This window comes from Leucopleurus acutus (assembly GCF_964270905.1).
Source record: "Leucopleurus acutus genome assembly, chromosome: 7".
Taxonomy (NCBI): Eukaryota; Metazoa; Chordata; class Mammalia; order Artiodactyla; family Delphinidae; genus Leucopleurus; species Leucopleurus acutus.
In genome coordinates, this window is record NC_139150.1 from 54,320,080 (window position 1) to 54,347,991 (window position 27,912).

Here is a 27,912-nt window from a genome sequence, read left to right on the forward strand (position 1 = left end):
CTTTCAGAAATATTTCCTAAAGAAAGAATGCAAAGAGATATATATGTGTGTGAGAGTACTTGTGTAAACACACAATATACATAAGGAGATTTAATATAGCATTGTTAATAAAAGCAAAAAGTGGAAAAAACATAAATGTCTTTCAACAGTGGAATGATTAAAAAGTGAAAAGTTCCCATAAGTATTAAACTATACAATTAAAAAGGAGTTGATTTACATACATTGACCTAGAAAGCAAAAGAATATATTTTGTTAAGTTAAAAAAAAGTGGGACTTCCCTGGTGGCACAGTGATTAAGAATCCGCCTGCCAACGCTGGGGACATGGGTCTGATCCCTGGTCCAGGAAGATTCCACATGCCATGGAGCAACTAAGCCCGTGAGCCACAACTACTGAGTCTGTGCTCTAGAGCCCGTGAGCCACAACTACTAAGCCTGGGTGCCACAACTACTGAAGCCCACGCACCTAGAGCCCGTGCTCCGCAATGAGAGAAGCCACCACAATGAGAAGTGCGCGCACTGCAACAAAGAGTAGCCCCCGCTTGCCACAACTAGAGAAAGCCTGCGCGTAGCAACGAAGACCCAATGCAGCCAAAAATAAATAAGTTAATTAATTAAAAAAAAAAGTAAGTCATAAAATAAAATGCAGAATGTGAGGCCACTTTATAACAGGGCACATGTTATGTACATATACATGCATATATTTCATTTTCAGAAGCATTTTTAAAAGTCTAAAAGGAATACTCACCAATCTTAATAATCATTACCTTTGAGCAGTGGAATTAAGGTGAACATAGGCTGGGAAGCAACTTAAACTCTTTATAAAGTTAAGTACCCTAAGTACCTTTAAAAAAATGAACAGGTAAAGATTTTTTTCTAATTTAAAAAGTCAATAAGAATTTAAAAACTGCATTTAAGGAATGTGCTAAGAATCCAGTAATCCTGGTTTGATGATTTAGTAATCAGGCTTCCAAACAGTTTCTCCCAGCAGGCGTGTGCTTGAGCAAACATGGCACATGAGAGCGTGGGTGCGTGCATGCACGTGGGCACACACACACAGAGACACACAAACACACCAATACACATACACACCTGTGGGGTAACACCACTGGGGGCAATCAGAGGGTGAGCTATCCCTTCCCTACAGGGACCGTGACGGCTCTTAATCCAGTGGTGAAGAGCATAGACTGTTCTCAGATGGTCCTGGGTGTAGTTTCCAGCTCTACCATTTCAAGATTAAGGAATCATGGGCAAGTTACTTAATGTTTTAGCGATTCAGACTCCTCAGCTGTAAAATGGGAATAAACAATGCCTTCTTTATAGGGTTGTTATGAGGACTAATAAGAAAGGCACTGTAAACATGCACCATACTGCCTGACACAGGGGAAAAAAAAGGCAAACATTTTCAGCAATCAGTATGCAAAATACACAAGACCAGGTGGTTGGTGGGAAATCACTTTGTCTCATGAATCATAGTACCTGTATTGCCAGCAGAATTTTAGCCCTGTAAGGAACCTCATCTTTAATGGTTCCACATTTAACCTTCACACAAAAATAATTCCCAAGCTAACTAAAAACTCTTACAGTACTGTAGCTACAGGCATCATCATGAAGGAGAATGAGTGCGAGCTTTGGGGTCAGACTGTGTTTATAAAACCAGCTCTGATATTCACTAGGTATGTGACTTGGGGCAAGGTGCTTAAACTCTCAGTCTCACCTGGGAGGCTAGAGTATATTAATATTTTTATTGATGTTATTGTGAGGATTAAACAATACAAGTGGAAGTATCCAGCACACCCAGTATCTGGTACACAGTAGAAAAATGACAACAATAATAATAATAGCTCTAATTAACTGAGCATATCCTGCAGACCAGGCATTTTCTCTCATTCTTACACCAACTCTGGAAGAGAAGCATCGCTATCCCCCTATTATACTCAGAATTTAAAAAACAAAACAAAGAATCAAAACAAAATGAAAACAGACTCACAGATATAGAGAATGGGTGCTTTGCAGAGGGGAGGGTGGTCAGTGAAACAGGTGATGCAGACTAAGAGGTACAAATCTCCAGTTATATAAAAAGCCCCAGGGATGTAATATACAGCATAAAGAATATGGTCAATAATATTGTAAAATCACTTTGTATGGGGACAGATGGTTACTAAACTTGTGGTGATTATTTCATAATGCATGTAAATGTCAAATTTCAGTACACCTGAAAATAGTGTACATAATATTGTACACCAACTGTATTTCAATAAAAATAAAATAGTCGGGAAACTTAGATTCAGGACATTGCATGACTTGCTCATAAGATTCCAATTCAGATCTGCCTGACTTCAGAGTCTTTTTCTGCAGACTTTTCTACAGCTTTTTCTACAGCTCACTGTTTCTCTTCCTTTATCACCTTGGGCAAGTCACAACCTCCTCTTCTGGAAATCTCCTCTTCTGAGATACTGTGACCAATTTGGGGGTATGTAAGCTAGTGGCTGGGAATGCTTTGAAAACTGAAAAGTGCTTTCAAAAACAAGGGACTTGCACCTACGAGCCCTGGGAATGCCTCAAAATACCTCTTCCACAGGGCTGCCACTGCTCAGAATTTCACTACTTGACACTCAGTACCAGATGTGCAAATTCTCATGAGAAGGAGTATTGCATTAGATTTACCTTAATGTATAAGTGAATCATTAAATCATCCTATTTCCTCTAGGGAGAGGTCCCAGGCAGTTGGTAAGCACTGGATATCTAAAGAGACGAACAGGAAAATAAGAGGAAGTGCCCAGAGAAAGGACGGGCCCTGAAAACCTGATTCCAAGTCTCAATTTTGCCAACGGCTGGCTCCACCAACCAGTTTAAGAAACCATGGGCAAAATCCCTCTCTTCCTCCTCCCCTTTTTATTAATTCATATTTATTCAATAAACCTTTATTAAGCATTACCAAGTACCAAACATTGTGAGGAGATACGATTCCTGTCCTAAGGCAACTTAGAATTTAGTGATGATTACTTGATTTAGATCTAGTCCTCTAAGATCCTTACTGATAGATGGGTTTAATCTGTGAGTGTGTGTGCAGATGCTTAATCACATATGTATATTATTCACAGTTCAATTTTCCATAATTAATCAAACAGCTCTTCTGATTAAGATGACCATCTTACACACCTGTCATAAAACCCAACACGTTGAAATTCTGACTGCACTCATATACACACTTAAATTTAACTTTTGTTTTATAGAATTAGCACACTGTCAGAATTTATCAAGTACTAGCAATGGAAAATTGCTCTGGGGATAATTTTGTAGTAATTAAGTATATAAGAGTAATTAAGAATTTCCCTGGATCTAATCATCAATCCCCAGTACTATATAAGCATTAATAACATCAAGGCTGACACCAAAAATTATTCCTGATTATGACCGCTGATGATAAATCTGCTGATAACATCAGAATAACGTGAAGTACACTCACTGGCTCATTCCCCTTGTGAATACGTCACAACTTCCTCAGTGAAGACTATTACACTGTTGATTTATCAATCTTATTTGTCTTCCTGAGATTTCAAGGCAAAGTTGTGACACATGCTTAAGTTCTAAGCAATACAATTTCTAGACTTACTGCTTTATTATTTCACAACCTCACATATGCAGATGTGACTAAATTTCCTGTGGGAGGGAAGTATGTTTACTGTCTCTACAATTTGCCTTTTAAAAAAATAAGCTTTAAACATTTAACACTATAAACTCCCAGAAATGAGATCAGTCATGGCTGTAACCCATAGGGCTCTTCTGGAAAGAACCATTGCACAATCACTGTTAAATAAACAGCCAACACAGAGGAAGAAGTTAAGCTTGTACCTGCCACTCCATTTCATTTAATTTATCAGTGCTCTGAGGTTTCTTCAGTTTGAAAGATGGTTTGGTTGTTTGGTAGGACAAGCCATTTACAACGTGTTTTGTTCTTGGAGGCCCGTTGGTGTCTGGAAACCTTTTGTTGTCCGCACTGAGGTGGGAAAATGCTACTATTGTCTGGGAGCTCACTGGCCTGCTTCTTCAGGGCCTTCAGGCACACTTTAAATCATGAGAAAGATAGCTTATGAACCACAGGAGCCAGGACCAGCAGAGAAGGCTCTGCTTTTCCCCCGCTGCTGCCTTGATATCAAACAGCTCAGGCTGGGGAGACAGCTTCATGGTGATTTTCTAATGAAATCTAATGACTGGATCTTGGATGATGGAAACCTTTGTGTTGGCAACTGGCAACTCCAGAGGGGTGAAAATGGGAGCAAGCAGTGGAAAGTATAGAAACCTCAGAGAATAGGGAAGAGGGGCAGAAAATGGGGGCAGAACCCTCAGAAAGAGGTCTCTAGGCTCTACCACTGATTTCCCAGAGGCGATCAATGTGAATGAATCCGTGAGATAGTTCCATTTTACAGATTAGAAGACGGTTCCAGAGAATCTTTGGCACACCCTGTAGTCTGTCTATCCAATAAACATTATTAACAAAAACTCAGTTTTGTCGAGCATGGCAATGAACTAAAATACCTGTCTTCCCGGACTCCCTTGCATGTGAGGGTGGCCATGGGACTAAGTTTGGGGTACACCTGTCCTTCATTCTTCTCCCTCACTTTTGCCTGAAACTGAAACAAGAAATGAATGGAGAACATCCGCATCCATACTGCAACCAGGAGGATGGAAGCCACGGTTAAAGACGGCAAAGCAGAAAGCAGGAGGAGACTGGTGCACCATTGGCCCCATGGGGCTGCTTCTCTTCCATGCACTGTCTACTTTTAGATGTCTTGTCACATGAGAAGAGTACACTGGGCATGCTGCTATAACATGATAAACAAATCCTGAGAAGCCCTTTGCTCTGTACAAATGTGTATGACAAATAACAGGCTCTTTGGGAAAACCAGGATTGGGACAGACCACTCAAAATCTACGAAACCTACTCATTGCAGGAGTAACAAAATAATCAAGAGAGGATTTGGGCAGCCAGTTCAATGTGGCTGGAGGCTCTTTGGTGGTTAGTAAAAATGGACAAAAGTGTTGACTGGAAATGATGGCTTGCAGGAACTGAGACAGCAGGTGACAGAACCAGCACTTAGGAAGAACTGTGATCTGCCATCAGCTGAGGGCTGGGCAGGCCAGGTGTGCACCTTTCTGGGGACGCAGCCCCTGGGATCATGCTCATTTCAAATTTTATAGAAAGAGAGCAGAAAGGGATTCTGCTTATGCAGAAGATAGGCTGAGGGCTTCTTCATTTTCTCCTTCTCTCGCCATCTCAGCTCCTCTTGCCTAGGAAAGATTGTGTGTGAACAACCAGAGCTCCACATTATTTTGACATCATTCCCCTATCTACCACTTCTATCTGAGTGAACTGGACTGTTTATTTAAGTCACTGCTGTTTGGGTGTTCTATGCAGGCAGTCCAGTATAATCCCAAGACTTAGGATGTAATGTTCCTACCTCGCCCATTCCATTCTCTACACAGTGCCCTGGCTGACTTTCCTAAATACCACGCTGGCCTCTTCACTTGGCAGCATTACACTCAGTGTGGCCACAGATCCCGTTATGAGCTGGTCTTGCAGGTTCCTCAGCCTTCTCTCCCTCTACTCCACGACTGAAGCTGTATATCCCAGCCGTACACCAGCTGTCTTTGGCTCATCTCTCTAAGCACACACCATGCTGTCATTTGTGTTCTTGCCTGTGTGCTTTGCTTCCCCCTGCCTGGAATGCCTCTCGCCACTTGGCTTACCCAGTGATCTATTTACCATCAAAACTCTATTCAGTGAAAGTGTGGAGTCCTAACCACTGGACATGCAATGGACTATTACTCAGCCATTAAAAAGAATGAAAAATGCGATTTGCAGCAACATGGATGGAACTAGAGATCGTCATACTGAGTGAAGTAAGTCAGACAGAGAAAGAGAAATATCGTATGATATCACTTATATGTGGAATCTAAAAAGAAATGATACACGTGAACTTATGTACAAACCAGAAACAGACTCCCAGACTTAGAGAACAAACTTAAGGTTACCGGGGGGAAGGGTGGGGAGGAGGGATAGACTGGGAGTTCGGGACTGACACGTACACACTGCTATATTTAAAACGGATAACCACCAAGGACCTACTGTATGGCACAGGGAACTCTGCTCAATGTTATGTGGCAGCCTGGGTGGGAGGGGAGCTTGGGGGAGAGTGGATACATGTGTATGTATGGCTGGGTCACTTTGCTGTGCACCTGAAACTATCACAACATTATTAATCGGCTATATTCCAGTATAAAACAAAACTCTATTCGAGAAGAAACTCTATTCACCTCTAGGACCCCTTCTCTGACACCTTCTTCTGAATAAACTGGGAGCCTCTGATACATTCTGTTATTGCATGTATCACATTGCATTGATTAAATGACATTCATGTTTGCCTGACAAAAGTGGGTGACCAATAAACACTTGCTGAATTGAACTTGGCCTCTCCTTGATGGGTCCAGAAGCAGGAAGGTTGTGAAAATACTGTTCTAGGAATTCCCACAGCATTCTAACAGCTTGGAGTGAATAGAGCATTTAAAAAGAAATTATCCATTAGTACCATAACAAAATGTACAAATATCAACTCTCAGGCAACTAATCCAGGCAAAATTCTGAAGCTTGCCCGGGCAAGAGAATGGTCCTAAAGAGAAAGAAAAGACTGAAGAACAAGCTTACATGATTGGAAAGAGTTGTCCTTCTGTTTACATCTTAAATAAAAGACTAAAATGTACTAGGAAGTTGCCTTGGAGATGCCACCCAGAGACCTGTAAATGCTACCAGTATTCAAACATTAAAAGAAATGACACCTTATCCACCCTTACTAACGAAGGCAGTATGAATGGATGAAGTGGATGCAGAATCAACAAAACTGAGCTCTGGTCCTGGGTCATCCACTAGGTTAAGGGAACTTGAAAAAGCAGTGCTATTAATCTTTTCAAAGTGTGCCTTTTACAAAATACCTCGTAATAAATATATACATAGAGCACACAACATCTAAGCTCTTATCAATTAGTACACCATGAGCAAAACTCAATGGACCTCATTTCCTTCTTCATCTGTAAGACTAAAGCCACTCTGAGTACTAACCTTTCATGGTTCTACGTAATGCAACAGCATCCACATACAAGCGTATATTCCATGGATAGATATAAACACGTATTTATTTTGATGTGCCTTTGACTTAAAAATGGTAGATTAAGAATGTGGCTTGGAAACGTGGACTTCTTGTTAAAGACGCCTGTGTACTTCGCCGAGGCAGCAATGCCTAGACATTTAATATTCTTCTATGTCTCAGTTCCCATCTCTAAAAATACAGTGATGACATTTTTCTCTGACCTCTACCTGCAGTAGGGAGCACAGAGAGGATGGGGGTGACAACACTCATTAACGCCATGAACTTCTTGAAAGAAAGAACAAATATTCACTGTAGCTATCATGTTAGCAATCCCGACACTGCTTGGGGCTTTAAAAATCTACTTTTAATGGGGGTGAAGTTCCTTGTCACCAAGATGCTATATAACACCATCGAGCAAACTAGTGCAACCAAAGCTGAAAGGCATGGCCAATAACAGCAACTCATTTAGAGGGTCTCTGCTCCCCTCACTCCCAGCACTGTATCGCCCGCTTGAAAAATATTAGATCAATTTGGGCCCTTATCCTAAGGAGTAGTTGAAGAGAAATGCTCATGCCCAGAAAGTATCACAAAAACATTTTCAGAAAAAATGCTTGAGGTTAAGTCTGCATCTGGATCCCTACTCCCTAAATTCTAGCAGTTGCCCAGGGGCTAATGCATGAACACTCTCTTTGCAAGCTCTTCACTGCAGTCACTTGCCCATCCTCCTGGGAGAAAGTCATGATTTCCAATTTGCATAACTGTATCTTGATCTCTTCCAGAAAGGCTTGCTGTATGTATCTATTTTAGAGCTGCTACTGTCACTGGCAAAGTCCACTGGGGTCCCCGGGAAAAATAAGACACAACCTAGGTGATAAGATAACCTCTTCTTTTGTGTTTACTTTCACTTGCCTATAGCGGGCCTTGCACTGAATATGTCGGATTTGAGTTCCCAGTGCAGAACCGCTGCGCCGGACACTTCAGCTTGTTATGCATTGTGCAGAAGCACTGAGCACGACACTGCAATTGAAGATGAAGATGGCATGCTATTTGCAGAAATGCTGCACGGGACCCGCAGGAACTCCTCCCACCCCTCGGCAGGAGAGAACCCTATAAAGCAGCCCAGCCTCCAGCCTTTCTGGGAGAGCCTGTGCTCTAGAGCAGGAGCCGGAGCCTCTCCATTCTTTGATCAAAGCATAAAGCTTTCCTTTGCTTCTGAAACGAACTCAGTCTCGCTCTACTATTGGCTCCAACAACACTGGGCAGAAGGACATTTGTTGGGGAGTAACTAGGGAGGATGGGTAACACTATTAGCAGTTTCTCACTGGCCATGGGAATTTTTAACAATTAAAGTGAAATTAAAAAATAAAACCACAATTTCAAGTTTCAGCTAAACTTGAGAAAATTCATTGTTCAACTAAAAATGAGAAATATGGCAGAAGAGTCTTTTGCCAAGAGGCAGAGCAAAATGATAAGGTAAATCCCATTATCTGTACCGTCTTGTTTCATTATTCATTTGGTGAATGAGAAAGTGTCAATCACTCATTCAGTAAATATTTACTAAATGCCTACTTTGCACCAAGTATTATGCTTGCCCTAAGACTACAAATATTATTCCTATTCTCAAAGAGTCTAATAAAGAAAAGGGAGTAGAAGGAAGAACATTAATTAGTTAAGCTCCTGCACAGTACCAGGTGCTCTGCTTGTGGAATTCTCCTAACAACTGATGAGAGAAGGTAGGTAAGACTCCCCTCATTTAATGAAAGTGAACTGAGGCTCAATAATTTGTCCAGAGTCACACAGTTGAGTAGATTGGTATTTGCATTCAAATTGCTCTAATTCCAAAATCTCTTTTAGAATTTCTTTAGAAAGCAGAAAAAATAAGAAAAGGAACCACCCATTATCCTACCACCATGATTAAAAAAAAACTGTCAACATTTTGGAGAATTTCCTTCCAATATTTTTTCATGCAAGTAGGTTAATTTTTGAAATTTTAAAATGTGTTTTTCACAATTGTAATCAAAGTATGTTATACTGCATTTCACTGGAATTATGACACCATTGACTGTGAAATGCTCCATTGTTCTATATAGCACCAGAAAGAAAAATCACTGCCAGTTACAAGATACCACTGACTGGAATATGTTCAGATTTCAGCAGTGTTAAAATATGAAGGTAAAAATTGTGTGTCTTAGAATCAGTGACCTATTCTGTATTCCACAAACCCCGAACTCATGTTGTTTGCCTCCTGCCTGTAGGTAAGGGTGGCTTCAGAGCACCTGAATCTCCCCCACATTAGAAGAACTCCTTGTCAGGGTTGGGAGGCCCCCCTCAGAAGACAGAGTGCTCTGTTTGTCTTCCTCACACATTCATTGCTTTACGCATAGTAGGCACTCAAGGAATGTTTCTTGGTTGAGTAAACACATAATAAAGCTTGAGAAGAAATCTACTGACAGAAGAAGGTAAAAATTACCAAAGGCCCAAGTTTTGTTGGGGAACGGGGGGTTTGTGTGACTAGTATCAGGGAGAGGGGAGAAGCAATGGATGGAACTTTGAGCCAGAGCCAGTGGCCCTGGGCTTTCCAAGATTCTTCCCTTCCAACAACCTGCCACTCTCTGCATTTTGTCTCCTCGTTGCTGTCTAGACCCCTGCTTTGATGTTCTTATCCAAACCTAGCTCCATAGTACTGCTTGATTCTGCCATCTTGGGAAGTTATTCACACTTATCCACACAGCTTGAATACTGATTTAGATTTGTTTGGGGATACCATACCACCCATTAATTTCAAGTAATAACTCATAAAGAGCAAACTCAGGAATCAACATGAGACAGATGGAGAAGAGTCATGTTTCTCAGGTGCTGAAACTCTCAGTTTAAATGTATGGTATCCCTTCTGCTTATACAGAAGGTGTGTCTGTCCCTAGGAAGTAAAAGCCTATGTATACTTTGAGTCTATATGATTTGACGACTCAACTTTCTATGGATGTTCACTAAGATATCTGCCTGAGTCAGCAAAATTGGTTTAAGTAAAGAAAAGAAATTAAGCTACACTTAGTTCTCCATGCATGTTCTGGGTTAAACACATTTTGAAAACCATCATGATTTCTCTTGCCTTCCTTCCCTCCTCTTCTTCCATGAACTCATCCAGTATCTATGTGTCTTTACAACACGTGAAGAACTGTGCTAAATTCTCTAAAAGAAAGAACAGTGGGTCAGAAAATTCTGACTGTAGAAAGAAGTTTACCCATTACCAGTGAAGACAAGTTTTACTCACAGAGAAGTAAATTACAAGGGAGAGGGAGCATAAGTATCAATAATATCAGAAATACAGGTGATATGCAATCAAGTGTTTAAAGCCAGGAGAGATTACATCCAGCAAGGAGATCAGGAAAGGCTTCAGAGAGAAGGGCCATTTCATCTGGGCCTTGAAGGATGGAGAGGATCTGGGCATATGGGAATGGGGGCAAAGACCTGTGAGAGGAGAGGCATGCGTGGGCCAAAGGACTCCTGTTGTTTCCCTTTTACACTGTTTACTGTTTAGGAAACAAGATGCTATTGTTAGGGCCTAACCATGAGGTGTTAAAAGTGCTGGGTCAATGAATGGATCATCACCTTGGGCTGACCACTTGGGGGTGTCCTAAGTCATACCATCTTAGGGTCAAAGCCAGGAAGATACTGCAAGATTTCATGCTGATTAAGTGTGAAATTTTAGAGGAAAGTTATTAAAGCCAAAGCCTGGTGGTGTATAGCAGGACATCTGAAATCTACAACAGGTAACTAAGACACTTGATTAAAAGCAACAGCACAACATCACTTTTCAAAACTCAAGGGACTGTCAGCTACTTGCTTACCATGGACATGGATTCCATTTGGTTGAAAAGAAGAGCTTGTTTCTGGCTGATAAGACTTCAGGTGTGATGCTGAGGGCTGCTGGGTATGGGGAGGCTGTGTTCTCTGCATTATTGAAGGAGGAGCAGGCACTCTCCGGGGGCTGATGTGGTGAGGAGATGGGGCAGAAGGTGCAAACCTGAGGAAACAATTATAAAAGGAAACATAAGAGATGTAAAATAGCAGGAGCAAAGACAAACTCTTTGGGCTTCCCTGGTGGCGCAGTGGTTGAGAGTCCGCTTGCCGATGCAGGGGACACGGGTTTGTGCCCCGGTCTGGGAAGATCTCACATGCCGCGGAGCGGCTGGGCCCGTGAGCCATGGCCGCTGAGCCTGCGCGTCTGGAGCCTGTGCTCCGCAACGGGAGAGGCCACAATAGTGAGAGGCCCGCGTACCGCGTACCGTGTACCGCAAAAAAAAAAAAAAAAAAAAAAAAAAAAAGACAAACTCTTCAAAGCCAAATTCTAATTCCCTATTCTGGCTATATAAGAGTGTGACAAAAAGCCCTTTAAAAAAAACTTAAGACTTTTCTCTCCCATTTTTAACCACTGACTTCTCAATTGAGATACTGAAGGAATAAAAGAGATCAACAAAGGGAAAATCTAGTCACAGTCTGAGTTTGTCAAGCTTCTTAAAATGCATTTCAAATACTCTGGGTTTGGTGAAATTCAAAGCACATCTTTGCCAGACCCCTTTTCTGCTAATTTTTAGACCCGTTTGCATTTTAAGGGAAATTTAATCTGTGTGTTTCTGATTCATTTACACTTGCTTCATAAACGTTTTGTTCTGTAAGACATATCTGAGGTCCAAGAAGTGTTATAAGACTTTACTATAAGCCTCTCTAGTCCTGTTCTCTTTAAACTATACATTTTCTTTTGCCAAGAATAAATTAACTTAAACCTCAAAGGTCAAGTGTGGTTTGAAATCCAGAACCCAAAAGATCTGCGTGGGTTCTGTGCTTGGCAAAGAACATTGCCCAGGGTGTAACAGGAACCTCACACACGATTTGGGACATCTTTTGCAGTCACAGGGGCCAATCATAATGAGATTATGGTAGTTTCTGAGGTGGGACATACAGGTGTTTAAATAAGGTGACATCATCAACTAACCCGAGATATAAAATGGATAACTATCCATTGATCTTCTAATTGTACAGAAAAATGGCAGGATCTGACTCACTAGGTTTAAAAGGACAGTTTATACTTTCTAACATTGAGGTTCCCTTGAAGTGTACTCGTGCGAACAGTTTTAAAGTTGAACAATGACCATAGACTATCAAACCGACATTCAATCTGCCAGTTCAGTAGGGGGCTGGTGCAAGTGTGGTGGAGAAAGGAGCAGGGACTCTGTCGGTGCAGTGAAAACAAGCATCACAATGATGTGCAGGAAAACTATATTAGCAATGAAGCGTTTAGTCTCCCCGCAAAGGCTCAGGTGATTGAAAACCTTCAGTAGGCTGTTTCTTACACTGTATAGAAAGACAGGCTTTGTTTTATGCCAACATGTAGGTGTCGCCATCTGTGTACACCACTTATTTCATAGAAACAGGTCACTTCATTTTTCTGGGCTTTTTGTGTAGGGCCATAGGTGATCAAAGGGAGGACGAACCAGTCAAGTTTATCAAGCAATTTTCAACATTTTGAACCATAGTATTTAACAAGGCAGAGCTTCTACATTTGTATTGCTGCAGTAAGAAACTATGGGATGAAATCCCATTTGTTTTTGCATTCCCCTTGCTGAGGTCTGATAAGACTATGTAAGATGATGTAGGAGCCAAGAAGGGAGGATTTGGACTGGTTAAGTTACGGAGAAGACAAGTCAGAGGAGGCTTAAAGAAACTAGCTGGGTTAGGATGCCTGCTTAATCAAGAACTTAGATCTTCACTCAGCTGGAAGAGAATAGTAACTGAGTGTCCTGTGCCTGGTAAATATATATTTTCCAAGCACATCATCTTAACTGGAATTAGCTTGAAAAGATGTGCTGAATGGCCTTGAATAAAACAGAGCAAATGAACGCTGGCACTGTCCTGAGAATATCTATTAAAACTTGTATGCCGGGATTCCCCGTATAGAGGCTATTTTCTTGGGGAACATGTCCTCAATGTGCCTCACAGGCTGCTCTGGGCTTGTGTGAGAGGCAGGAGGAATTGTGAGATCACAGACTTTGGGGCTAGAAGGAGTCCACATCACCAACCAACACCAGAATTCTGTGAACGGAAGATGTCCAGGGAGGGAGGGAAAGGGGTGGATTTGAATTGGAAGGAAACCTATGTCATTGCTAAATAGCCATCTTTGGCATCTCAATTTTGTGTTTTGGGGGCAAAGCAGCAAGATCCTTTGCCTTCTTAATTATATTTCTGTGTTTGGGAATAAAAGATATAACATGCTCTTGGTGTTTTTTCAGTCTTCTCTTCTGGTACCTCTGCCACCTGTCCTTTCTCTTAAGGATTGATGGAGCAGAGATGTGTACATGGAGCAAGGATTTAGAAGTATTATTAGCAGTATGTAGAAGTAGGACCTTAGTATCACCAGCTTGATGGAGGAGAATAATTTTGTTTCACAAATCCCTCCCCCACAGCACAGTAAGTCTGACTCACAAATGAAGGTTTGATTAACAAAGAGTAGAAAATGTGTATGGAGAAGGGGAAGGAGGCAAAGATTGTAAGCAATATAAAAGCATTTTTATAATTCGGGATGATGTGACTATAGGGTGAATTATGATTACTAGCTATAAAAAAGGGGTGTATTCAACCAACTAAACAGAACTCATCTGAGCATTTTCGGTGTCATCTGGAATGTTAATTTCATACAACAGACCTCTATATCTATATTTAGATGATATATCTATATATAAATTATATATCTATGTATCTATCTACCTAGAGAGTATATAATTATATGCTAATTACAAATCATTCTTATCTATTTATTCACACAAGTTTCACACCCTGGCCCTTGTCTCTTGGTTACCACATATTACTTAATGTAATAGCAATGTTGAGCAAAGAAAAAAAATGTGGAAGTACATATGCATCAAGATTTTAGCATCATCTATCTCAGAGACCTGGGGGGGATAAAATAATACTTACTGAGCCTTCAACCAACTCTACATTTTGCTTTTTGCTAATTCAGTCTGGATTTTTCTCCATGTTATTCAAATAAATAAGATTATATGGTATAAGTTAATATAATTTCAAAATACAGTATGTCACTCCATATAAAGTATTAATAAAAATTTAAATATATACTATTCTAAATGAAATAAATGTACACTTAAAGTAGTCTTTGCTTTGGAAAGGAAAGAATTGGTACAAAAACTCTGAACTTTTACATATATAAAGAAAAGATGGAAAGTAACAAGATGTGATCTTGATTGTGATCCAGACAATTTCTAGGAACAAGGAAATAAATAAGAATTTAGCACTAAAAAGCCCAGTGTAAGAAACGAGTGCATAAATGACTGACTTTCAAGTACAGCACATAGAATCAATTTTGTTACTGCCTAAAAACACTACATTGTATTTTATTGAAAAATCTCTCACAATCTATTAACTTAAATTTAATTTTTATAAACTTGCTTACTTGTTGACTAGCTCATAGAAATAGAAATAGCAAATTAGAATCAGGGATGAGAGGGCAGGAGAGGAGAAGAGAAGGAGAGAGCCCTACTGTTCAAGGCAAGGCCCTGGGAGCAACCAAAAGCAGTCACTAAATCACAGCAAGAGAGATGCCAGGAATGTTATTTAAACAGCCAAAGAGACTCAAGAAACTTGAGTAGTTTGAGGCCATTTACTCCAGAAGCAAGCAAACAAACAAAAAACATGCATGCTTAAACAGAAACTTGCTAAGTAAAACATAAAATGTTATTGTTACTGAAGGTAGAGTAGAGGGGCCTCGAAATCCCATTTTCTTAGTGTCCTCACCTATTTTCCAACCTACTCTTTTTAACACGCACACACATGGCCAAATTAATATGGTCTGAATTTTCTGCCCCAAACAGGAAATTTTTCTTTAACTCCAAAGAAGATGAATTAAATATTTTGATACTAAAATAAATAAACAAATAATTTTGATGCTGAGTATAAACTGCAGTGATTTATAATTTTTCTCCTAAGGAATATCTCATTCCCCCACTATGTCAGGACAAGACGACATCACTCTCATTCATTCTGAGTGACAGCAGTGTCCAAGAGCCAGAAGACAGACTGTCTGAAGTCTTTCTGGGTCCAACTCTGTTCCCCAGCTGCTGATCTGCAGTTGACATTTCACAGATTTCATTTGATATAGCTTACCAGTCTCTTCTTTGGCCTTTCATACTTCTTTGAAACAATAGAAGATTGTTATGTAAAAATGCACACAACAGAGTTTTTTAAAAACATCACTGCTTACCAGAAGCAGATCACACAAAAGCAAACCAGAGAATTGAGTCAACAATTTCCACTCATTTAGTGGAGGAGTTTATATAACCTTAGCATAAGCCATGGTTTAATGGTTTGCAAAAAAAAAAAACAGACAGAGAGAAGGAAACAGGTTTTAAAGTGCTCACCAAAGATCTGCGGAAAAAATAAAAAAACTGGGCTTCCCTGGTGGCGCAGTGGTTGAGAGTCCGCCTGCCGATGCAGGGGACACGGGTTCGTGCCCCGGTCCGGAAAGATCCCGCATGCCATGGAGCGGCTGGGCCCGTGAACCATGGCCTCTGAGCCTGCGCGTCCGGAGCCCGTGCTCCGCAACGGAAGAGACCACAGCAGTGAGAGGCCTGCGTACCGCAAAAATAAATACATAAATAAAAATAAAAATAAAAAAATAAATTTAAAAACCACCTTGGAAAGATTTCTGCAAATATTTATCTATACACACCTTGGGAAATGTCTGATTATTTGGGGGTATTTACTTGGTTATGCTCCTTCTCTTTTGTGGCCTGCTCCCACCCTCTGTTCACATTGAGCTTCCCAACCTTGCAGTGACGTGGGCCAGAAGCAAAGAGCTCTCCTGCTGATGCAGTACTCAATCTTAGATTGTTTCACAGAACAATAGGTCCCAATTGAAACACATACAACTGGTGAGGTTCATGTGCAGAGAAATTGCAAATGGCAGGAGAAGCAGACGGCTGTCGTAGAAGACAGATGGAGTAGAAGTCAGACCCTCCGGCCTTGGAGTGTGGCTCCATCCCTTACCAGCCGGGTAATTTTGAATAAATACCCTGATTTCTCCCAGCCTCAGTTTCAAGTGCAAAATACAGTTAACCTCGACTCTTACTGGGGATCATAAAATCTGAGATAATATATTCATTTATTCATTCAGGAGGTATTTACTGAACACCAACCAAGTGCTCCGAGTGCACTACGGAGAGAGTAACACATGACACAGATCTCCGTTGTTTGTGTGAGAGGAAGCAGGCAATGAACAATTTTAAACCCACAAACTATGTATTGAGCTAGAGGAAATGAGTACTACAGAGAAAAATAAAGGATGCAGGTGAGGGGCGGGGTGGACTATGAACAATTTTAAATTAGGAACACACAGATATCCAAGTACTTTAAACAGAGAATGTCTGACACCTTTCAGATGATTGACACATGTTTATGGAACGACTGCTCTAAACAGAATGTACATTTAAGGTATCCCTGATTTAAAATATACCCAATGCTCGAGAGTTGTCTAATAGCACTGTGTTAGAATATCTATGAAGCTCGAAAAATTATAAAACTCTTAGCACTCTTTTATCTCTTGACTATGGAAAGAGGCTCAAAGAAGGTGAGGCTTTTACTCATCTGGATAATTTCCTAGTTCCAGGAGCGGTTAGTTGTGGTCTTCTGTAAGAGTCTCATTTTTTTGGTACTGGCTTTCCCAACGAATTATCCTGAGCTCACAAATCCATACAATCACAGAATATTTGAGCTGAAGGGCAGTGGAGCACCACTGTATCTAGCCCAGAGACATGAAATGATTTGCCAAAGTCACACAGCTAGTTCTCCAGATACCACTTTATCCCAAGAAGGTAAGACACTCTCTAGTGAAGATGCAAAGCAAGGCAGAGAGATGGCTTGAGGGAGGATGGAAGAGGACTCTTGTGGGCATCTGAGGTTTTTCTCCTCATCACCAGATGATGGGGATGGGGGTACCAGCAACCTACTGCCTTTAAGAATCTGACAATGTGGGCTTCCCTGGTGGCACAGCGGTTGAGAGTCCGCCTGCCGATGCAGAGGACGTGGATTCGTGCCCCGGTCCGGGAGGATCCCACATGCCGCGAAGCGGCTGGGCCCGTGAGCCATGGCCGCTGAGCCTGCGCGTCCGGAGCCTGTGCTCCGCAACGGGAGAGGCCACAACAGTGAGAGGCCCGCGTACCGCAAAAAACAACAACAACAACAAAAATCTGACAATGTGATTTCCCAGTTTGCTTTGGTGAATTTGCTCATTTCTAAACTGGGGCTCTTTGTGCCCAAGCCAGGCTTATACCTTTAGTCTTTCCAGCTGGATAACGCCTTTCAGTTACACTCTTTCCCTTGTGTATAAATCCAAAGTATTTCTATGTCAACTAACAATTGTATTTCTTCAAACAAAATTTACTAATAGGCTGTGTTGCAAATCAAGCACATGTCATAAATATGTCTCACTTTTCTTCATTTGTACTGTATACACAAGCAGTGCAAGCCATGTGGGACTATATGTTTTAGCACTGCTTTGGGGGTTGACACTTTGAAAACAGGTGTTTTCATGATCAGCTAGATTAGATGTTGGTTGGTATGTGCTTTGGATAGTTACCCCCCGCCCCGCCTTCTTTCTTCCATGGGGGTTATAGACCTCCCAAAGAAGGAAGAATGCAACAGAACAGCTAGTTTCATTGCATTCACATGAAAAATATTATTGATTTGCTGCCAGGGAGTAGAAATAATGAATAGAAACTGGTCTATGGCAGATTTGGGGAGGTATTCTTCATTCCCCCAAAGAATTGTGGGGTATCATCTGTAGTGGTTTTAAAATTCATCTGTGAAAACTAATCAATGAAAAATGGCTTTAGCAGTTGGCTGACTGCAGAGGGGGAAAAAAGGAATCCTTTTCAAAACCTAAAAAGAAAAGCACAGTTTTAAGGATTACACATCTGATTTAACATCTAAAAAAACCCCCCAATGATAATACCCCACTTTGTATAGCCAGACAGTGCTCCATTTTAGTAGTCTTTAGTGGTCTTTATAACGATTTATGAATCACTTCATGAATTCCTGGCTGAATCATCTGGGTGACTATAGTATCTACTTATACTTCCCTTCTGTCTCACAAAAGAGACACTTGGACTCAGTTCAATCCAGATTTGTCCCCGAATGAATCACAGCACGTTACTGGGGGAACTGCAAATTGAATTCTGCTTCTGAGACAATCAAGACCAGCTTTCAGAAATGAAGAAACAGCCTTGGGGAAGTGTGGGTAATTGCAACACTGTCCATCTGGGCAGGACCAAAGCAGGCCAAGAGCTGTATGTCCATCTGCGGACTCTGTTCCAAACTAGTCGAAGAGCTGAAGCCATCCCCAGGAAGGGCTTAGTGTTTCTTTCTCCTTACAAGAGTCTGGGTCAATATTAACTACAAATAATTTATCACACTGGATGAGACTAAGACTCAAAAATGACTGCCTGAGCCTCCACAGAGCATGACAAAATGAGGGCTGTGAAGTTGGCTATAGGTGAAATGATCACCAAGGCTTTTTAAAAAAGACACATATATATTATAATGAGTGAGTGCTTGTGGGAAATAGAAAGGGTAGAGTGTTCTGGAGGAACGTTTCTCCACTTGGGTTTAGGGAGTAAGTTGTAAGTCAAGAAAACAAAGTAATCAATGCCCAAGGCAGAGAAGTATATTTTTTCTTGTATACAGTGACATACGGCCCACAGTATCACACTATTATTCCCCTGCGGAAATGCAGAGGGAGGAGGAGAGGACATCCAGGATATGTTACAAAAATGAATTATGCAGGACACATTTAACCAAGAGCCAGGTTTTTTGGAATATCTTGACTGCAGAATTGGCTGTGACTTGGTTGGTTGTCTATTTCAGAATCTGATGTGATGGGGAGAAAGGAAAGAAAAGTCTGATTCTGCCAAATCCTCTTTACAAAAAAAGTGCCAACCAGAAGAAAATTTATCCAGAGTGGTCTTAGACATTTCATGTCAAAAAATTCTGCGGTGAAAAAAATTCTGTAATGATATCGTCCCTTGGGCAGCTCTGAGTAGGTCAAAGCAAGGGGATTAACTCATAGTCCTGTGGCAAAGGGAAGACTTTCTCTTGTTCGGCATAGTGTTAGGCATAGAGTTCAGTCTGCCTTGAAACAGAACGCATTAGGTAAAAGAAAAACATTCGGAAGAAAGTGTGATGAGAATGCTAGATGAGAAATGAGAAAAAAAGTGTTATTTTTCTCCAAAGGTGAGAAAGAGAGGTATAGGTAGATTAAAAAACAGCTTCTTGCATACCTTTCTCATGGTCACAAACTGAAAACATGAGTCTCTTGACGACATCAGAAGAACTTTTAGAACTAACTTCCAATGCAGTACTCCTGCCAAGTACAGCCAGGTGCCTTTGAAAGCCACTGCCAAATGAGACCTCAGAAGTCAATATAATCCATAAATTTGACAAGAAACTAGCTGGGTGGTGGTTTGTTCAGTAGTAACATGTGCTGTTTATATGTGCTTTTTTTTCTTCATCTGAAGGATGTCAGGTTACTATCGTAATAACCACAAATGAATTTTCTATACCTTCTCTTGAAGACGAGACTCAACAACTGGCTACAGAAATGAATGAAAAGAAACAGCATATATTTAAAAATTCACAATTAGAGAAGGGCTCTTGGCTCTTACAGATGGAAAGAGCATCAAATCCTCAGATGTTTGCTACCATTTTGTATCTTCAGCACTGCATCCAGTACTATGCAAAGATAATTAATAAATGTTGGCTGTTGCTGTTGAAGAAATACTCTGTTGAAGAGACCACTGGTTCCATAGACGTGGCTCCCAAATTAGTGCCAATTCTTTTTTTTTTTTTTCCCCCGGTACGCGGGCCTCTCACTGTTGTGGCCTCTCCCGTTGCGGAGCACAGGCTCCGGACGCGCAGGCTCAGCGGCCATGGCTCATGGGCCCAGCCGCTCCGCGGCATGTGGGATCTTCCCGGACCGGGGCACGAACCCGTGTCCCCTGCATCGGCAGGTGGACTCTCAACCACTGTGCCACCAGGGAAGCCCAGTGCCAATTCTTGTGTCCAGGTGGATGGTACCTTTGTCGAATTGGTGCAAATGGCCAGTTGAATATTATATTTGTCCAGAAACCAGTTTCTGGTTCTGAGGGGAGAACATCTTCTTCAGGAGAATGATTCCAACCATTACTCTCAGGAAGATGATTAAAACAGAGAAAAGTTTTTCTCCTTGCAACTAAACAGAAAAGCAACTAAAGATTATTTCTCAGAAAAGGAGGCAAGAAGACTAATCCAAAGAACTTGGTCTCTTGGTTTCTGCTCACTTCAATAGACTCCTCACCACTAATGAACAAACAGTCCTTCCCTTAAAAAAAGATGTAGTTTCTTAGGAGCCAATTTCTCCAACTATCCCCACCTGAGAGGGGAAAAGATGAAGGTGATTTCCAGATCACACTGTTAAAACATTAAGCAGAGGCTTTCCTTGGAACAGCCTTTTCTACATCAGAGATGAGGCACTTTGTAATATGTGGATATCTTGACTCGGGCTAGAATGGCTCGTGGGCTTTCACTTTGGGAATTCTGGCTCCATATGACTTGCTGTCTCAGAGGAAGCATATGAAAAGAACACATTGCCACATTTGAATACTATAATGGCTGAGTGAACTCCATGTTGCTTCACGCTAATGCACTAAAGTAGAGGTTTCAAGAAAAGGAATTCTATTTTACCTCAAGCATTCCTTGTTACTGTCATGACTCACTTTCCTGATTGAAAATCCAAGGGGACTAAAAAAACATCATCTTGGGCTTCTCATGAAGTGGATTTGTTTGGAATGTGGGAACGAAATAAAGATGGCTGATTTGGCATTCAGAGGTGAAACAACTTCATTGGCACTTAAAAATTATAGTTCCTTTTACAGACCTTCTAATAGATGGTTTGTAATGTGCGTTTATAATTAATCTAAAATGATGATATAGTGCATTTCAAAATTTAAAATTCATGGAAAACAAACTGATGTGAACGAATACTTGAACCACAAGTCAAGCCACTTGTTTGCTGGAGTGACACATGTATGCCCACATCAGCATCTCCTGCTTCGCCACGAAGTGACACAAAGGAGAATGTGGAGATGGAAGTGCATCAATCAGCTGCTCAGGGTTACTGCTGCCTTTCACACTATAAAAATGAGTTTGGACTTTATTCTAAGTATGGTGGGAACACAGATGTGAGCAGAAAGTCCTCAATGATTCAATTTACATGTTAAAGGGCAGCTCCTGTTGTGGTGTGGAGCAAAGTCCAGGCGTGCTGGTAGGGTGAAAGTAGAAGGTTGTGGGTAAGCAAGACTGGATGTTGGGAAACCAGTTAGGGGGCTGTTGTACTTGAGAGAGGAGGGGATGCTGGTGAGCTGGGTGTGGAGGAGTGGAGCTGATTAGGCTTAAAATGTATTTGAAGGCAGAGCTAATAGGACTTACAGGTTAATTCTATATGAAAGTGCTTGGGCAAAGGGAGGAATCAAAGTTGACTCCTAGGCTTTCTAGGTTTTTAATAGTAAGCTGAAGACAGCCATGGAGACCTAGCTCATTATTTTCCTCCATTATCAAGAAATATATTGGACTCTGGTAATTAGGCTCATAAAAGTTTCGCAGACCACACTGCATTAAGGAGCCTGGGCTTTATGTAGAGAACAGGCTTTTGTGTATTTGGCTAAGACAGGTGCCCTGGTGACCCTGGCCTACATTTCAAAGGCCTCCATATCCTGTTATCCACCCAGAAAGTTAAATGAGAGATAGATCAGGGTGGGCTATGGCAGCTAGTTCAGCAATGCCTTGTTGTTGTTGCTGTTTTATTTTTCTTCCAGAGGAGCCATTCACAGTCATTAGGTAGGTGAGAAGAAAGTAACAAATATCACCAATTTCCCTGTACGTGTAACTATTACGATTGAGTCAGGGTGGCGTATTTATAAGAAGCTATTAGTAAGGTGAAGATCTCTGTGAGAAGAAAGGTCATTCCAAAGGCCAATAACCCCACTGATATTTTCCAGAGAGGATGAAGCATGGCTGTGGTCATGGATCAATATTTAAGACGTTTTAAGACTGGTGGGCTATTCTGCCCTGGAATAAACATCAAGAAGTACCAGGAATTTTCCACAGATTTAAAGAAAACAGAACAGAAAAAGGACCTCAAGCTTTTCCATCTAAGATACAACGCTGTATCTCCATTTTCAGGTCTAGGATATTGGAAGTTTCTGCCTCTTTGTGCTCACAGCATCAACATCAGGAACAACATTCGTTACATTCAGCAATTGTCAAGGAGACGTGTGGGGGGGAGGGGTAGATTTTGGACCCCTCCTCTCTTAATCTTGAACATCTGTGGAAGTCTCTTTTCTAGAAAGAAACTGACCCCTTAATGGGATGTTAAATGTGGATAACTGTTTTCTGAATATAAAGTGCTGAAGCCCAAAGAGAAAGAATGATGCTCTTGACCACACGACATTAGGTGAGCATCCTATCAACAGACTCTAACAGAGGATGATGTAGATGCCAATACTCAGGCTGATAACAATGGATACTTGAGGCTTATATTTATTTTCTGACAATGGCTTTTCTCAATTATTTCAGTGCTAAAGATTGACAGGCTTTGTTTGTTTGTTTGTTTTGCCAGTGTTTGTTGCCTTATAAGTCAGCTATCTATGCACGTGGGAAAGGGTCTGTAACACACATCAAGGAGCCTCTGAGAGCAGTGCTCACTGGGTAAATTGCAACTAAATTATGACACACAGCAACGTGGACACTTCTTAATAATGCTCAAGTCTTCTCTTTTATAATAAGAACAGTGAGGCCAAGTTATTGATATTAGAGCTCTAACTTTCAGATGTTTGGCACTTTGTCTCTAACATGGAGGTAATTTTTTTTTGACACTGACTCTTCAAAATCTTCTTAAATAGGTCATGACTATATAAACTACAAGCTTGGAATTGCAAGGGACAAAACTGTCTTTACAAATTGTGTTAAAAAGGAAAATAACACAAAACCCATTGTGTTGCCTTATCAGGCTAGGATATGGAAAGGACAGCCTTTGTCTGCTTGAGGACCAGACAAATCATTCATACCTTCTTCATCATTTCTTCTTCTGTTGGGCACAGAATATGTTCTGAACTCTTGCTGGGTGGATAACAGGATATGGAGGCCTTTGAAATGTATGCCAGAGTCACCAGGGTACCTGTCTTAGCCAAACACACAAAAGCCTGTTCTCTACATAAAGCCCAGGCTCCTTAATGCAGCTCATGAGCCTCCTCCTACATTTATTTATGAAGCTCCGTCCTCGCTTGTTCTCTCTCCTCTTAGCTTTTGTATATATGACGTTGCCTGGCCGGGTTCTATAGACCTTCAGATTTCAGGGAGATATTTTTTCTTCTATTCCTCCCTCCCCAATTTTGGGTTAGGTACTCCTTCTGTATGCCTCCACAGCCTCCTGTAGTGCCCCTTCATAGCATCCAAAATTATGATCACCTATTGACCAGGTTAGCTCTTGCTGGACTAGGTGCTTTGAGAGGGCCAGGCTCCTGTCAGCCTCATTGACCACTATGTCCTCAGTGTCCAGTATATTGCCTGGTGCCCAAATACCAGCTGACTGAATGATTCAATAAATGAATGAACCTCAATGTTAGGACTGATTTTGACAAACTTTAATATTTTGTATGATGCTTATGATTTTAGCCATTATTGCACACATACTAGAAGATTAAAAAGAGAGACAAAAGATTATGTGAAGAGAGAGAGAGAATGTGTATGTGTGTCTGTCTATGGAAAAGCTGAGTGGGTGAAGGTATCAGTGTCCCTGTTTACTAAGAAAGTCCTAGGGTGGGAAGGACAGCAAAGCAGCAGGCCTAGTTTTGAGCTGTTCAGATACTACAGATGCAAATATGTGGGAATAGTTAGTATTGAGCATCTAGTATTAAAGACCACAGGAAAGCAAAGGGAACCCCAGCAATGGGTGATGGCAAGAGACTCCTAGCAGTGTGTGTGTGTGTGTGTGTGTGTGTGTGTGAGAACATCGGTATTACAGCAACTACGTATTGTATAGAAGTATTCAGGTTATATAAGATGCTGGAGCTTTGAGGTCACCATCCTTTAGACCAATGAATCAAGGGGAGTAATCCTTTCTAGGAATCTCTCACCTGGGCAGTGGGAGTTGGCAACGACCCCCCGTTTCCTAGGCATTCCCCTCACTGGTCCTTTTCCCTTGTCAAACCTGCCTTAGCATCACAGGAACCCTGGAGGTTACAAGGAAATTTTAGGTTCCTGCCCTCAAAGAACTAATAATCCAGTTAGCAAGTGGACATCTGGGAAATGGAAAATAAATGAGACAGATTTAACTGGGGAGCTGCACGAGGCAAGGAGGCTTTCTGGGCTGAAAACTAAGCCGAGCCCCAGGCTGATAACATTTAGTCAAGAATAAGACAATGAGGGAATATCCTTATTGTCTCTTTAGGTAGAGAAAGATCCTGAATTAAGATGCAGAAAACAACCAAGCTAAGTCAGTGAGCAAGTTGGTTTGACTAGAGCTAAAGAACTTTACATAATTGCAAAGACATGACATAGAAAACAATTGCTATTTTTAACCCCTTGGCATCCAGAAAAGCTACAATATGTTCCCAATGGTGAATAAGAAAATGCTATCTGTGAAGACCAGCCCTGGTTACCCAAAGGCGTAGAAAGACTGCACATATATCAAAGTCCCTAGAATTCTAGCAGTATCACATCTGATATGAACGGAAAACAGTAAGGCTTCCCAATACTTCATACAGATTCAAGAAACTGACATTCCTTATTTAGCTAAGGTGTTTAGATTACTTTCTCCAAAAAAATTGTCCCTAACATTCTCTGCTGTTGATTCCTGTACTAGAATGCTTTCTCCACGGGGAGAGCACATCCTTTCCTTGTTTTCAGTCTTCTCTGGCTCAGAGGTGGGGCTCGTAGGAAGCCCTTTACATGTCGCTCCACTCTGGTAAATCCACAAGTCCCCTAAACTCTGTCACTTACACTACAGAGCACACCATATTTGTGGCACTCTTTAGAAGGGGAGAGGCAGCCAACATGCTCTTGAACAAGATGAGTGACACAAATCCAGCTGACTTATTCTTGGGATTGCAAGATTTCTCCATCTCAAAAAGGGACTTCCATCAATGTTTGTTTTCTCTCGTCTAAAAGACATACTTTGAAACCCAATAAATTAACACTTCCGAAGACGCCGAGTTCCCACTGTCATAAAGTACCACTGGCTCGTTCAATATGACATAGTAAAACACCACTTCCCATAATAATTTTAAATCAACATTAGGTGATGTGGTGTGGTTCAGCTTAAATCACTGAAACGATGTGTCATTCAGATAATATTTCAAAATAAAAATGGAACCTTGTCAAATTGAGAGAACTTGCGTTTACTTTATTTTACGGTGGTAAGGATCAAAGAAACAGATGTTAACTGGATAGATGTAGTGGACCTTTCCTGACTTATGACAGTGACTCAGCCCATTTTATTAACAAGTTAAAGCTAAATAAATGATGAATCAATGCCCACAAAGCAGGGAAAAAAATGCCAGTTTCCCACTAAAAATCGCAAAGTGGATAAACTTATTTCCGTTAGGAAAACTGCTGGGGTTTTTACTGGGGAATTTCCCAGGCAAACAGAGGCAAAGATATATAAACCAAAAGCGGAAGGTAAGCACATTTCCTCTTAGTGTTTTTATGCTGGACATTAGTGCAAACACAGTGAATAATTCAGGGCTGTTTCTCCAGTCATCCTCATCTCCAAACCTGATTGGAAGAGATAAACCTCCACGCCCTTGCTCCTGCCAGTTGGGCTGGCATAGGAACGGGGCTCACATCCTGTGGGGAGAGCAGAGCAAAAAGGCAAAGCCACAAAAGTGAAAATATCCACTTCATTCACCCAGCCATGCAAAGTACACCACCTTCCTCTGCCTCTCCATTTTCCCTTCCACGATTATATTACCAGCCACTGCAATCATCTGACAACATCCTCCGGCTTACAAACCTGAATCTCTCAGCCGTGCCAAGGTTGCCTGTCCTCATGCCATGTAACAAGCTAGGTGCTTTACCTGCTTTGGTTCATCTAATCCTAATTCCCCATGAGTGTAAACTAAGGCTCAAAAGAGCTAAGGAACACCCCATCACCTATGTGTTATTCCTGCCCCAAACGAACAAGTTTATTAAGGAGGAAAAAATATCAGACAAGTCCAAACTGTGGAACATTCTGCAAAATAAATCTCCTCAGTTCTTTAGAAACTGTCAATGTCATGAAAAAAGCAATAATAATAATAATGAAGAAGAAGATGATTTTTTTTTTTTTGGCGGTACGCGGGCCTCTCACTGTTGTGGCCTCTCCCGCCACGGAGCACAGGCTCCGGACGCGCAGGCCCAGCGGCCATGGCTCACGGGCCCAGCCGCTCCGCGGCATGTGGGATCTTCCCGGACCGGGGCACGAACCCGCGTCCCCTGCATCGGCAGGCGGACTCTCAACCACTGCGCCACCAGGGAAGTCCCAAGATATTCTCTCAGATTGGTTCAGAAACAACAGGGAAGCAAGCAAACAGACAAATAAAGGCTCTCTCAAGTCAGAAAGAGAAAAAGACAGAAAGAGAGAGAGAAGGTGGCAAAATGTTAACAACGGGTGAACATGGGTGCAGGGTATATGGGTGTTCACTGTGCCATTCTTGAAATTTTTTAATATGTTACCAACATTCAAAAGACGAAATTGAAAAAAAAAATTATAAAATAAAACAAAATGAAATGTTAAAAACAAAACCAGAAACAACCCAAGCAGCAGGAGCATCCACGGAATACATTCAAACAATTAGCAACTGTGAGAGCTGGGATTTAATCAGGTGTTTGGGTGGTTGTTTTTGACTCTAATAATGGTTAACATCTTTTTCTACATTGATTCTTTTAAAGGCTGTGTACAAAAAAGAAGACACACAGATTACTCTTTTCTTATATTCTTGTAAAGAGTCTTTATAACTACCAATAAGATGAGACAAAGAGGAGGAAGTCCCTATGGATGGTTTCTTAGCTTCACTACCTTGTAGGGTATGATGCTTGGCCAGGCAGAATGAAATGGGATGATGAAAAGCCCATGGATAATATCATTTAAAACTCAACTGGGAACTAAATAAAATCCTAAAATGAATAAGCTCATCTGAACTTATAGAAATACATCCAACAACTGGCAAGTCTGTGAACTTAATAGATGATTATCATTTGCACTGCTTTGCTGACAGATCCTGTGAGAGAAGGCTAATAAGTTGTTTACACATAACCATGTACATAGAAGTGTTAGGATTAAGTCTAACATATTCTGATTCATGTTTCAATTGCCTACCAGACACATCCACCTGGATGTTTTACAGCCACCTGAAAGTCCAAACCCTAAAGTCCATTTATTATCATTCCTTCTTTCCCACCCTCACCTCTACTCAAAACCCTCTCTTCCTTTGTTAACGGCACCATTTTCCATCTTGATGTCTCGGGGTGTAACTCAGGAATGAACTTTGGTCCCTCCTGTTTACCCCACCATATATTTATAATTAGTGATTCTGCCTCCTAACTAATAGCCCTTGAATAAATTCTCCATCCTTACTGCTTTGCCTTAGCTCAGGTCCTCATGTTGTTCATAAGGACTTCTATAATAACCTC

At 41.2% G+C, this 27,912-nt stretch overlaps 1 protein-coding gene across 1 annotated transcript in view; it reads right to left on the reverse strand.

Annotated features, from left to right (window-relative positions):
* The window catches only part of GLIS3 (GLIS family zinc finger 3), a gene marked incomplete at both ends in the record, with an annotated part of 489,936 nt that overhangs the window by 16,551 nt on the left and 445,473 nt on the right, over nucleotides 1-27,912 (reverse strand). Inside the window, one exon of the mRNA XM_082842537.1 lies at nucleotides 10,992-11,167. Coding sequence (XP_082698663.1) covers nucleotides 10,992-11,167 — 176 coding nt within the window. The remainder of the gene's footprint in view (nucleotides 1-10,991; nucleotides 11,168-27,912) is intronic.